At 37.6% G+C, this 15,232-nt stretch overlaps 1 protein-coding gene across 1 annotated transcript in view; it reads right to left on the bottom strand.

The window, feature by feature from the left end:
- Nucleotides 1-15,232, bottom strand: part of CCDC138 (coiled-coil domain containing 138) — a 128,675-nt gene that overhangs the window by 93,167 nt on the left and 20,276 nt on the right. The window contains exons 7-10 of the mRNA XM_006883823.1: nucleotides 12,179-12,298; nucleotides 8,383-8,460; nucleotides 8,159-8,266; nucleotides 3,828-3,992 (exon numbers count right to left, since the gene is read on the bottom strand). Of these exons, the coding sequence (XP_006883885.1) occupies nucleotides 3,828-3,992; nucleotides 8,159-8,266; nucleotides 8,383-8,460; nucleotides 12,179-12,298 (471 nt within the window). The remainder of the gene's footprint in view (nucleotides 1-3,827; nucleotides 3,993-8,158; nucleotides 8,267-8,382; nucleotides 8,461-12,178; nucleotides 12,299-15,232) is intronic.

Below are 15,232 nucleotides of genomic sequence, written 5' to 3' on the forward strand. Positions count from 1 at the left end.
CGCTATGAGTCGCAAACGACTCAACAGCACATAACAACAACAACAACATAAAATAACTTGAAATGCTTTAATCAGCTTTCTTCTGCTTCTATCATTAGAAACCATGTTCTCTACAATGTCCATTTACATGCATGTCACTAAATTCAGTAACCATCATACTTTTCCTTAGTTTATTTGAACTCTTTATAGCAGTATCTGTTGACCCCTCCTTTCTTTTTTAAGAATACTCCCTTGACTTCTGTCACACTAATTTCTCCTAGTTTTACTTCTATTTCTCTTCTTATAATGTCTTGCTAATTTATCCTCTTTCATGTGATCACTAAATGCAATAATAACTCAAAATTCTCTACTAGGCCCTCTTTGTTTATTCTTTAGAGGTCTCTGAGTGTTGAAAGGCATACAGACTGCTAATTGCAAGGGCAGCAGTTTGAGCTCAGCCAACGCACCTTGGAAGACTGGCCTGAAACATACACAATGGGCTACCATGGCAATTGGTGGAGTTTTCTGTTTTGTTTTGTTCTTTTGTCTAACCTAAGCATTCTAATCCATACCTTTAGATTCAATGACACAAATTCAACTAACTTGAACTCACTGCCACTGAGTCACAATTAACTCAAAGTTGGCGCTCCATTGGATTTTAGAGGCTATAAATGACACAGAAGATAGTACATCTTTCTCTTACAGACTCATTGGTAGATTCAAACTATCAGAGACGTTAGCAGTTCAACTCCCTCTGGAGTAGGCCACAAGAACTCGCTGTAAACAAACTAATGACTCCCATATTTATATATTTAACTCATACCTATTCACTGAGCTCTAGTCTACTCTATCAATGCCTACTAAACATATCCACTTTGATATTTCAAACTCAATGTGTCCGTAACATATTTATCAGGTTCCTGTTTTAACTGAGTAAAGGAGTATAAGTGGGTCTATGAGAGAAAGATGGACATTCTTCTCCCATGTCATCTACGACTAAACAACAATAAGTTGAGTTGAAACGGTAACAAATGAACCCTAATTTCACAGTAGATAAAATGTTTGACAAATAACTCAACCTGGAAAAAGGATGAAAGTCACACAAGTGTTGAGGACTTTTGTTCATAGGGTCGCTATGCGTTGCCTACAACTCGATGGCACATAACAACAACAACTCAAAAAGCAATGGTCAGAATCAATTAGCAGCTCCACAGAAGAAAAATGTGGCAGTCTCTTTCCTTAAAGGATATTGCCTGTGAAATTCTATGGGGCAATTCTACTCTGTCCTATTTAGTCACTATGACTTAGAATCAACTCAACAGCAGTAAATAAACGGTATTGGCATTCATTTAATTTCAAAAATCAGAAAGCTAGAAGCCATCCTTGACAGTCCAGTTTATATAATCTATTGGCAAGTCCTATCTATTTCATCTCCTAAATATATTAATACTCCACTTCTAATTCCATTGTTACAATCTAAACCAAATTATAGCACCTCAACTACTTATGAGACTCCTAATTATTGTCTTAGTTTCTATTCTTTCTTCTCTTCATTCTCTTTAAAACAGCCAGTATGATCTCATTAAACCTCAACCAGATCATATTACTTTTCTGCTTAAAGTTCTTTACTGTCTTCTTATTAGTCTTAAGGAATGCTATCATTTTCTAGAATTTAAGTCATGAGACTTCAAACATAAATTTTTAAAGATAATTTATAAATTAAGAAATTATCTAAGTCTAAATTGTATTTTTAAATTCCCCTCCTTTTTTATTTTATTAACCACAGTACAAAAATAATTGGCTACTAAAAATAATAAATACTAATACTACATTGTTGATGTGTACCATAAAGTTGGAACCAATCCATAGCTGTTAATCACACAGGAGGAGACTGCCTATCCTTCTCCTACATACTAATAGATAATACTAATACTACAACACTAGATGGTTCAAGGAATAAAATTCTTTTTTTGCTTGGATCCACAACACTCTTGGCACCAGCAGTCAAGAATCTAAAGACGAACTGCTCTGGGGAAACTTGCTGTCAGGGACCTCTCCAGAACAACGGTATCAGTCTGGAGACTAAGGTATGACTGATTCAGGCCGTGGTCTTCACAATTACTCGCTGTGCATCATGACTAGGGTGGATAGAAAAATTGATGACTCTGAGTAGTGACTGCAGAAGAGTTTTGAACACACCATGTACTGCCAAGAGAACAAACAGGTCTGTCCTGGAGAGGATGAAACCAGACTGCTCCTTGCAGGCAAGGATTCTGAAGCTCCATCTCATATACTTTAGGCATGTGGCCAGGAGGTACCTGTCCCTGGAAAAGGGCATTGTGCTTGGAAGGGTGGAGGAATAGTACTGAAGAAGATCCAGGATGAAATGTATTGAAACAGTAACTGAGGTAATGACAGTAGGTTTGTCGGAGACAGTGACACTGGCTCAGGATAGGGCAGAATTCAGAGTTCAACCTCAAACTCTTCTCCATCCATCATGGTGCTGCCAACTGGTCCAGTGGTAAGAATCTCTGTCTTCATGATGTGGAGCTTCAATCATTTTGAAGACTATAGTCCTTGACCTTCTACAGCAAAGTTTCAGGTCCTCCTCAGTTTCATCAAGAAAGGGTATGTCATCTGCTTAATAAAGGTTGTTAATAAGTCTTCCTCAAATCCTGATTCCACATTCCTCCTCATAAAGTCCAGGCTCCTGAATGATCTGTCCAAATACAGCCTGACACACTCCTTTCCTAATTTTGAACCATGCAGTGTTCCCTTGATCTGCCTAGGACTGTGTTTCCTTGATCCTAAGGACTGCTTCCTGGTCCAGTTATTGCGATTGGAGGAGGATTCATCAACAAGTTGTGTTATGTGGACAAGGTTATGACATAACTTTGCTTGCTAAAACTGAGGAGGACCTGAAGCACTTGCTACAGAAGGTCAAGGACTGTAGACTTAACTATGGATTGAAGCTCAACATCAAGAAGTGAAAAAAGATTCTTACCACTGGGCCAATTGGCAGCAGCATGATGGATGGAGAAAAGATTGAGGTTGTTAAGAATTTCAGCTTGCTTGGCTCCACAATCAAAACTCCTGGCATCAGCAGTGAGGAAATAAAAAGACTAATTGCATTAGGAAAATCTGTTTTGAGGGACCTCTCCAAAGAACTAAAAATCAACAATGTCAGTTTAGAAACTGAGGTGTGCCTGATTCAGGCCATGGTCTTCACAATTACTTGCCACATATTAGAGAGCTGGACAATGACTAAGGATAACATCAGAAGAGTTGATATCTTTCAGTTGTGGTGTTGGAGAAGACTACTGAACATATCAAGGCCCACCAAGAGAAAAAATAGGTCTGTCTTTAAGAAGGTGAAACCAAGCTGCTCCTTGGAGGCAAGGATTTTAAAGTTCTGTCTCACATACTTTGGGTACATGGCCAGGAAGGACCAGTCCTTGGAGAAAGAAATCACGCTTGGAAGGGTAGAGGGACAGTGCAGGAGAAGATGACCCCAGAAAAGATAGATTGACACAGTAATTGAAGTAATAGGGGTAAGTGTGTTAGAGACAGTGAGACTGGTGCAGGATAGGGTGGGGTTCAGATCTATTGTACATAGGGTCACTAGGAGTCATAAGAGACTTGATGGCACATAACAACATTATTATCCATCAATAGTAACTAAGTCTAGAATGAAGCTTTCTAGAAATAATTATCGACACAGTCAACTTTTGATAAAAAAATACTTTAAATATTTTTTCAGTTGCAAAAAATGTTATAAGATTTTTTTTGCTTTTTTTCCTTAATTCTCAAGTTTACTTGGTCATGTTTATCAAATTTTAAAAACCAACCTTTACACACTTCTCTTGGATCTCATTCCTCTGGGAAGCATGTTTTACTCCTGACTTTTCTTCTTCTATTACCAATTCTTCATTTTTCAATTTACTAAGGTGATGATCTGAAATCCAGTCCATGAACATACTTAAAAGCTCATAAACTTGTGAGTTAAGTGGTATCTATAATATTAAGATTAAATATTTATTTCAGTTCACCTCCTCATAAAATTTCAAAGACAATCTTCAAAATTTATCAATAATCATGGGACAATTTACCCAAATACTTAAAGAAGGTATGTATGTATTTTAGAATAGATCTTCTCCAAACATATCAAAGAAATTTAAAATCAAATATCCCAAATTAATAGGAAAAACACGATAAATTCTGACTAAGAGATGAAAGCTCACAATGAGGAAACTGAAAGAATCTTATATCCAAAATACAGCATTTTCATAAACATTTTTCATCCATATTTAAAAACAGAAAGTAAATGGACATAACTTGAGAATGCATCATTTATGTCAGAAATATTTTCATAAATTAATTTTTTTAAAGCTAAAGAATTTCCAATTACAGATATTCCTTACAGTATAACATTCTAGAAACCAGACACAATTCCTCCACCAGTACCCTGGAAACTGTCTTCTGTGAGTATACAAATATAGTGGGGAAAATAATAAGAATAAATTAACCAAATTAATTAATTTAATTAGATTTCTTTTAATATCCCTCTAAAACACATTTTTGATCAATTTAACTCAATATTGATCATGTGTTAACCTTAAACACAGAAATATGCTATATTAGATTCATGTTTTAAATTTTATTACAGAAATAACAAATTAATTCTAAAAATGAATTCATAAAAGGCAACTTAAAACAGACTATTATCTATAAAAGCAGAATCAGATACTGATCATAGAAAAGATAAATAGTAGAGTCAACACATTATTCTGAGCAACAGGAATGTTCAATCTCAATTTTCTTCAAAGCGTTCTTAAACATTAACTGGTTTTAGAGGAAAACTTAAATCATCTTTCATATTTAAGTATGAACTCTTCACTTTTTCTAATCTCTTCAATAAAGAACTAGCCCCAATCACTGAGCCACCGCCGAGGACTCAACTGCCTCCCCCTCGAGCCCCCTCGCTTCCCGACGCTCCGTCCCCCCTGCCCACCTTCTCCCGCCACCACCTTCCGCAGGCCGTTTCCACCGAGGAAAAGGAATCTTATCCTATGTCCACTATCCAGAACCTCCACTCTTTCGACCCCTTTGCTGATGCAAGTAAGGGTGATGACCTGCTTCCTGCTGGGACTGAGGATTATATCCATATAAGAATTCAACAGAGAAACGGCAGGAAGACCCTTACAACTGTCCAAGGGATCGCTGATGATTACGATAAAAAGAAACTAGTGAAGGCGTTTAAGAAGTTTGCCTGCAATGGTACTGTAATTGAGCATCCAGAATATGGAGAAGTAATTCAGCTACAGGGTGACCAGCGCAAGAACATATGCCAGTTCCTTGTAGAGATTAGACTGGCTAAGGATGACCAGCTGAAGGTTCATGGGTTTTAAGTGCTTGTGGCTCACTGAAACTTAAGTGAGGATTTCCTTGCAATGAGTAGAAAATTTCCCAGAAGGGAAATTAAACTTGTCACAAGTTTAAAACTTCACAGCTTGTATAATGTAACCATTTGGGGTCCACTTTTAACTTGGACTAGTGTAACACTTTCATGCAATAAACTGAAAAGAGCTATGCAAAAAAAAAAAAAAAAAAAGAGAGATTTACAAAAAAAAAAAAATTTGAAGGCCACAATGAGATATCATTACACATCCAAAGAGTCAAAAATGAAGAAGACTAACCTCATTAAACATCAGTAACGTTATACTATCATACACAAGTGGCTGGAGTATAGTGGTACAACAACTTTTGAAAACTATTTGGTGATACCTTAAAAAGTTAATGTGTATCTATCTATACCTTATGATTCTGAAATTGTAGCTGTGGGTATATAACCAAGAAGAATAAAAACCTAAAAAAGCCTTGCACATGAATATGCTCAACAGCTTTATTCATAATTTGCTAACTGCCATTGATTGAGCTGGAATTGACACACAGGATTTCTCTGTGAGGCTGTAAACTGCATGGAAGGAGACTGCTCACATTTCTCTGCCTGGGTTGGGGTAGCAGCCTAACTCCCTATATGGGACTACTCCACAAGAGCTCTATTATTCACAATAGACAACAGTTTTAAATAGTCCAGGTATCTATCAGCAGAATGGATAAACTCTAATAGAATACTACTGAGCAATATGAAAGAACACATTACTGATACTCTCAACAATACGCTGAGCAAAAGAAACATTACACCAATAAGTATAAACTATGCAAGTCTAGTGATTGAAGGTCCAGTATCAGCAAACTTATCTACTGTGATGAAAATCAGATCAACAATTGCTAAAAGAATCTAGCAAGGGGCACAGGGGAACTTTCTAAGATGATGGAAAAGTTATGTATCTTCATAAGAAATACATTATATGGATGTATACATTTTCAAAACTGATTATACTGTCTACTTAATCTGTATAGAAAAGAAATGTGTCTGTCTTGGAGACGGTGAAACCAAGTTTCTCCTTGGAGGTTCGGATTTTGAAGCTCCGTCTCACATACTTTGGGCATGTGGCCAGGAGAGATCGTCCTTGGAGAAAGACGTTGTGCTTGGAAGGGTAGACAGACAGCGCAGGAGAGGAAGACCCTAGATGAGATGATGGACTTATACAGTATCTGAGGCAATGGACGTTGGCGTGTCAGAGTAGGTGAGACTGGTTCAGAAAAAGGAAGGATTCAGAGCTGCTGTACATAGGGTTGCTATATATCACAGGTGACTCAATGGCACATAACAGTAATACACTATGACAGGTTTGAAAGCAGGAGTGGCATCCACTTCCTAAATAACATGCCTCCAGAAACTCTATGAACTTTGACAAATGTTGGTAGTGACTTCAGGACTTTTGTTCATAGGGTTGCTATGTGTTGTTCTCACCTCGAAGGCAATCAACAACAACAACGTGTATCCTGTGCCATCTGTGTTAACAGATATCTAATTTTTTTGTAATTTAGTGAAAATAAGTATATTTCACCCAGAAACATATTTCAATCTTGATAGAAAAGTAACATTTAATGCTGTGGAGTCTCGAAACACAATGAATAAAAACTGATGCAGTTAACTGGGCCAATGGGGGTAGGTATGTCAGGATTAGTGAGACTGGCTCAGGATAGGGCAGGCTTCAGGGCTATTGTACATTTAGGGTTACAATGTGTCACAGGTGACTAGATGGCACATAACGGTAATAACAATCATAAATCACTATAATTTATGTCATTGTTACTATGCCTGAAGCATTGCCTAAGTGTTATGGGACTATTATCAGCTTCAGTTTGCTTGGCTCTACAATCAACACTCTTGGTACCAGCAGCCAGGAAATCGAAAGAAAAATTGTATTGGAAAAATCTGCTGTCAAGGACCTCTCCAGAGTACTGGAAAGCAGCAATATCAGTCTGGAGATTAAGGTACATCTCATCTGGGCCATGGTCTTTGCAATTACTTGCTATGCATCAGAGAGCTAGATAATGACTAGGGATGACAAACAGAGAATTGATGCCTTTGAGTTGTGGCAGTGGAGAAGAGTACTGAATATACCACAAACTGCTAGGAAAATAAACAGGTTCACCCTGGAGAAGGTGAAATCAGGCTGTTCCTTGGAAGCAAGGATTCTAGCTCCATTTGACATACTTCGGGCATGTTGCAAGGAGGGACCTGTCCTTGGAGAGAGGCATAATGCTTGGGAGAGTGAAAGGACAGTGCAAGAGAGGAAGACCCTCGATGAGATGGACTGACTCAGTGACCGGGGTAACGGAAGTAATGTATCAAAGACAGTAAGATTGGCTCAGGATAGAGTAGGTTGCAGAGCTGCTGCACATAGGGTCGCTATGAGTCACAAGCAACTCGATGGTACATAACAACAACAGCATCAATTAAAATTATATTTTAGGGAGCGCTCTGGCGGCCTACTGGCAAGAAGCTGCACTGCAATCCCAGAGGCACGCAGTTCAAATCCACCGGATGCTCTGCTGGAGAAGGCGGGACAATTTCCTCCTGTACCAGTCAGATCTGATTTGATGGTACACATGCAGAAAATAATAAAAAATTTTAAAAAAATACTTTAAAATCATTTTCTGAAAGAAATTGCTAGGTAAATCTTTCCATAAATGAATGAAAGAAAAATTAAAGTACAAGAGAAATTTTACTAACTTCCCATTCAAGAAATTTTCAGTCATATCATACCTTACAAGGTTTAGAAACTGTTATTTTTTCTTGTTTTAAACTTTTCACTTCGTGAGCAGACTGGGAACTTCCTTTCAATCTCTGTATTGTCATAAACTCATACTTCCTCTGCAACAAATATAGGAATTAAAATACAGTGAATTAAAGGACAATTATTTTAAAACTCAAGCAAAATGTATCTATTTTAAAATCACTTTATCTCCAGTAAATGGCAAGCAACTTACTTGTAAATTATCTAAACGAGCTTGGACTCTTTTAGCTTGAACCTCCATCTTCCTGTTTTCTTCACTGACTTCATTTAACTAATAAAAAAAAAGTTATTATATATGTTAACATAAATTTTAAAATCCTACTTCTTGTTGTTCTTGTGTACCATCAAGTTAAAACAGACCCATATCTGATCCTCTAGGTTTGCAGAGGCAGTTAATTGCACAAGAGGAGATTACCCATCCTTCTCCCGTGGAGCAACTGATGGATTTGAACCGTGTGCCTTTGGGATTGAAGCACAGCTTCTTACCACTAGGCCACCAGAGCTTCCTAAAATCATACTAAAGGGTGTCAAACATCTACTATCTTATCTAGTCTGTATAACCAAGCAATATGTCAAAACAAATAGAGGAAATATTGATAATTAAAAGACATCCGAAAGCATGTATGAATAACTGAATGAAAAACCCATGTGATCTATAAATAAACTTTCACTCAAATCACAATAAAGGGATAAAAATAAAGGACATCTATACTAAAATCACTACTTTTCTCTAAAGCACCAATAGTGTCTAAGGATATTTACTCACACTAAGAAAAATCTGCAAGACTCCTGACATCTTAAAAGAATTGACAATTTACATGCTCTTAACACAATATATATTGTATTTCAAACTCAAATCTTTATGAAGCCCAGTGATTTTAAATAATTCTATGAACTCTTCCAAACTTAAGTGAGACATCAATGTACAGTGGATTGATAAATATTTATAGTCATTGTTATATATGATTCTAATAAAGCTGTTTTGCATTTAAAAAAAAGGTATTCCTTTTAGAGACAAACTTTTTTCAAGTAAATTCTTTTTAAAGGATATATACATTAAAATCTGTAAATTTTGAGCATACAGAACAAATGAATTATTATTGGGATTGTATTAAATATACAAGTCAAACTGGAAGGAATGACATTTTTATATTGTATATCACCCTCCATGAATGTAAAGTATCTTTCAATTAGCTTAGATCTTCTTTATCCTTTTACTAATGCTTTGCAGTTCAGCGTATAGATGCTCCCTTTATTCCTAAATCAACTCATTCCTGTCCTATCAGAACCTACTCATAGCTTACTCTCCGTTGGATTTCCGAGTTTAAAAATGTGGTGGGAGAGATTAATGGGAATTATTGCCTATGAATGATTGTCAGAAAAAAAAATTCATTAAGATTTGTAAACTTTTGGGGAGCTCTGGTGGTCTAGTGGCAAGAAGCTGAACTGCAATCCCAGAGGTGCATGGTTCGAATCCACCAGATGCTCTGCTGGGAAAGGAGGAACAATCTCCTCCTGTACCAGTCAGATCTGATTTGATGGTACACACACATACAAAATAATAATAAAATTAAAAAAAAATATTTGTAAACTTTCACTCTAATAAGAGGCTTTTTAAAAACAATTGTATTAGAAGAGATGACTTCTAGTATCTCAGAACTGTCAGAGGCATAGCCTTTGGGTTTGCAGTGCAACTCTCTAAGGACAAAGCTCACAAAACTGGATTTATTTCTATGTAACCAATCTTTTTGGATACTACTTTCTAAAGGGACCAAAAGAGCAGGTAAAGTTTTATTCCATTATACATAAGGTTGCCATGAGTCAGAGGCTAATAAATAAACCACCTCCAAAGATCCTTTAAGCAATATTCTGTATTTTATCTGGTACATAGATATGTAACAGAGATCTGTGAAATACTTTTATCAATTCCAATAGACTAATTATACACACGTTTAGGTAATCTGTATACATGTTAAGGGAGCCCTTGGTGGCTTGTGGTAAGAAGCTGCACTACCAACCGAAAGGCTTATGGTTCAAATACACCAGCCACTCTGCAGAGAAAGACGGGCAATCTCATCCATCCCATGTGATTTACTGCTATGAGTTGGTTCTGACTCAATGGCACATTAACAATAATGTATACAAATTAGGGGAGTTCTGGCAGCATAGTCCACAGCTAGCTGCACTGCTAACCCAAAGGCTGCTCCTCTTTAGCAGTTCAAGTCCATCATCAGCTGAAGAGAGAAAGATGGACAGTCTCCTCCCATTATGATTTATAGCTTTAAAAAACTCCATTAGTCGGTACCTATTCATCAGCAGAGAGTTTGAGTCTTATATACATATTATGTTGTTTAGTTTCAAGGTTATGCTGTCTCACTGAACAAGGAGGGAAGTTTTTCCTTCTCTTGTGTTAAGGTAAGTGATAGTACATAACTTAGTCTGATTGGGACAAATATTGCCTAAAACCACTGTTGTGAAAATAGATTAACTGAGTAAGGTATGTATAAATGCTCAAGTAAAGGGCACAGAATAGAGAGAAGAGGAAATGATCACTGGGTTAGTGGAGGTTGGTGGGCATGGGGGAAGGGAGTGGGGGAATTTGGAGGGGACTTGGGGTGATTATACTTGGGGTGTAACAGACATGGTAGTTAACTGCATGAAGCACAGTGTGAATGAGGAATTGTATGGGGTACAATGTGCATGGATAAATCCCAATGTGTATGGGTGGTTATATATAAATAAATTTAACAAAAAGCTGTATGATATAAACACAAGATAATACAGATTTTAAAAGTATGTTAATTCTGCCTTTGTCCAGTACTTGATTGGAAGTACTAAAAGGGAAAATATGCTCTGGAGATAAGCTTGTTAAAAGTAGAATCCGGTAGTGGATGCTGGGGCTTAATCCAGGGAAAGATTGTTACTATGAGAAGATTTACACTTGAATGTACTTGTGGAGCCACGTTGGATTTTTGACTGAAGTGATTAACATTTGAAAGATAATGACTTTTTAAAACTGGAACAAGCTGTTTACATCTTCTCAGGCAGGGCAAAGGTAGAGCCCATCAGAGCCCTCTTCCAAGACATGAAGTTAAAGGGAGCTGGCAAGTATGTTCACTTATAGAAATCACCTGGATCCACTGAAGTAGAAGTAGGAGGCACATAACAATGAAGAGACAGGATGAACTTGGATGTGTTTCTTCAGCACTGTTCATCCAGCATGCACAGATGTATGGTTAAGAGAAAAAGGGTTGCTGGCTTGAGGAGCAGGGAGTCATGAGAACTCCTGGCTTACTGACTTGGTTCCATTGCAAGTTAAGGCTGAGTGAAGGGACCAACTGGTTTAGAACACTGGGAGAAGTGTGGGTTCATGAGTTCGCAGCTGATGCCCACAGACCAGAACCCCACCAGATAAAATGATCCATGCTGTGAGCTAGTGTCGATTGCTGTTGCTGATGACTTACTCTAGAATAGACTTTGCTTGTAGATGTAGATTCTCAAAGTTTCCAAAGTGAAGACTCTTCAGCAAAAGGGACATTCCTGTTCCCTCAGAGTAATGGTCTGAGGAGTTATACATGACATATACAAGGATAAAGACTAGAAAGTAGAAGGATTAATATCTCTATTTCTCTCACTCTTATAAAGCTGGAACTGATTCATAGTTGACCCTCCACTGGGTTCTGAGGCTGGAAATATCACAGAAAGAGAATGCCCTTCTTCTCCTGAGTTCCTGCTGGTAGACACAAACTACTAGTGAGAGGAGGCCTTTGGTTAAACAGTGTAACACCATGCTGACTAGCCACCAGAATTCCCTTTGATTAATGGAAATATAAATTACAAGGAGGAAGTAGGAAACCTGTGATTGCACTGGGGATATTGTAATTAAAGTTATAAAACAAAATACAAATGAACAGCTGCACACAAAACAAATTTCCTTTCTAAAGTTCCACTCAAATCACAATAAAATAAATGGATTAAACAGATCTTACCTGTTTCCTTAAGCTATCATTCAATTCCTTCAATGCATCAAAAGACGACTTCAATCTCTTACTTTCTTTAGTCCTTTCCTTAAGAACTTCAGTTAAATGTTCAACTTCTGCTTCATGTTGCTAGGTGGGAAAAAGAATTCTAATAAAAAATTGGGTATAGATTCCACACCATCCACGCTATCAAACACAAATTAATTAAAAATGACAACTCCTTAATTCTCAAGAATTTAATCAGTATATTAAGTAAAAGTGACTAAAATAGTAAATCATTTACACAGATTATATAGTATATCATCAAAACATAACATCAAAGTTTATAAAATACTTGCTAAGACCCACATTGTCAGACAAATTAAGCAGCAGTCAGTGTACTTTCTTCTTTAACTCAGAAAAAAATCTAACCATTAAAACCTCATAAAATACTTTCTATTTAACATCATGGAATGATCAAGTAATGATGGATTTATAACCCTCTTTCAGAGAATATCTGGATATTTCGGGTTTATGAATTAACATTTTACATGTAAATTTCTCTTGAGAAAGTAAAAGAAACTTTTTCCTCAACATAGTGAAAAATATATACACAAAACCAAGAGCCAATATCATTCTCAATGGAGAAAGACTAAAAGCGTTATCTTTGTGAACACAAGGCCAGATAAGAATGCCCACTGCCACCACTCCTATTAAATAATGTATTGGAAGCACCTAGGACAATATGGCTACAGTATAAGAGGCATTCAGATAAGAAAAGAGATGGTGAAACTGTTGCTATATGCAGATGGTATGATAGTATACACAGAAGACCCGGATGACTACAAGAAAACTGTTAGAACTAGTAAGCCAATTTAGTAGAGTGGCAGGATACAAGATCAATATATGAAAGTCAGTGGGATTCCTCTACAATAACAAAGAAAACACAGAGAAGGAAAATAAAAAAAAGCAATACCATTTATAAGCCAATCACGAACTGAACTGAAAAACAATAAAAGACTTAAATAAATGGAAAAATGTGCCCTGCTCTTGGATAGGAAGACTTAATATAGCTAAAGTGACAATCATACCAAAAGCAATCTATACGTTTAACGCAATTCCAATACAGATACGAAATTCATTTTTCAAAGAGATAGAAAAGGCAAATTGGTACGTTTATGTGGAGAAGTAAGAGACCTTGAATAAGAAAAGCAGTTTTGAAAATCAAGAATTAAGTGAGAGAAATAGCACTCCCTGAACTCAAAATCCACTATACAGCTGTAATAACCAAAACAGCATGGTACTGATACAACAACAGGCACATACACCAACAGAATAGAGAACCCATCCCAAGTCTATCTAAGAACATCATGCCACTTTGTATTGGCACCAAAGGTGCCTGCACAGCTCCAAACTCAGTAACTCACTCTCTACCTCCAGGTGCTGACAGTGTGCATCTTGTCTGTTGATAAGGTACCTAGTCTACAGCCAGACTCCAGATTGACAGAAGCATCACCCTGGAATGGGGTCCTTGCCTCTGGATTTGGCAGAATATGCTTTTAACTAAATGCTCTTATGGATTTCATGTCTGGCACATGCCATGTCCACAGCGGAAGCAGACAACTCTGTGTTTTCTTTGGGACAGTGAAAGGTGCTATCTATTGGGCATTTTGGGGTTGTAGTGACCCTATTTGGCAGGGAATCCTGTAAGTTTAGTATCAGGTGCATGCAGTCTTCCTACTAGGGTTGGAGTAGTACATCATCTGAAAAGCTGTCCAGCAAAACACACCATGTGCTCTCTACCTCCTCATGCCAGGAAAATGAGCCATCTCTGACTGAGGGGCCTACTTACCCCCAACTCCTTAGACTGGCAGACACCATCCTTGGCCAGCTAGACAACCTCAGGCACCTCTTATACTATCAGAAACTCTACCTCAGCTCAGATGCCTCACCCTTTGACACCCTCTAGGTTGGCAGAGGTGCCATCCAAGACCCAGCACCACATCCTGGGTTTTACCTGCTATCCACAGCCACTTCTGAGACAAGAAGACCCTGCTTTTACTGGACTGGTCACCATCTGCTGGACTGGCAGAAACAAGGGACTAGACCAGAAATCTTGCCTCCACTTGTCACAGCAACAGTAAGAGCACCAATCAGGCACCCAGTCCAGCCCCTAAAGCCTCTCTTTTTCCTATCATGTTCTATTCTTTTTCCCTCCTCCCTTTTCCATCCCCTTGGCCCCACCCACTGGCCCCATTTCTACCACTTTCTCTTCTTCATACAGGCTTTCTATTTTCCTGTCCCTGGCCTGTCTTTTAAATTTTTTTTTGTCTTTTTCTTTTGGTTCTCTTTCTTTTATACCTCTCTCAGTGCTATTTTTTCTTTTACGGTGTACTCTTATTTTTGTTTTCGGGAGTGTTTGCTCTCCTTCTCTTCTTTGTCCTGCCTGATAAAAGAAAGCAACAGTATCACACAACTCAGTCCCATACATACACAACTCCTGTACGTCTATCCTCAGCTGCTTTACATGTACAGTAAATGGAAAATTGCACATATACAGTGTCAATGTCTACAACATCTACCAGAAGAAAGGAGGCGAAAGACTGACAATTGCCAAACTGGCAAACTGCATTGCATATTCATTTGGTATAATCAGATATGTCAAAACAAAATAAAACAATAACACAAAATTATCACCAATGTCAGACGGATCTTAGCTGAAAGCTGAGAGCACCAGAGGAATGTCTATCTGTGTGTCACTGACTATGAAAAAGCATTAAACTGTGTGGACCACAACAAATTATGGCTAATCTTGAGAAGAATGGGAATCCCAGAATACTTGATTATGCTTATGCAAAAACTATACTTCAACCAGGAAGTAGTCATCAGAACTGAGCAAGGAAACATTGCATAGTGCCAAATCAGAAAAAGTATATGTCAGGGATGTATCCTATCTCTAAATCTTTTCAATCTATATGTGGAACAGATCATTTAGTAGGCTGGACTTCATGAGGTGAAATGTAGCATCAAGACTGGAAGACGACTAATCAGCAACTAGCGCTATGCAGATGACACAACATGACC

Source organism: Elephantulus edwardii, unplaced genomic scaffold (assembly GCF_000299155.1).
Source record: "Elephantulus edwardii isolate Elephantulus edwardi_28Jun2011 unplaced genomic scaffold, EleEdw1.0 scaffold00030, whole genome shotgun sequence".
Classification (NCBI taxonomy): Eukaryota; Metazoa; Chordata; class Mammalia; order Macroscelidea; family Macroscelididae; genus Elephantulus; species Elephantulus edwardii.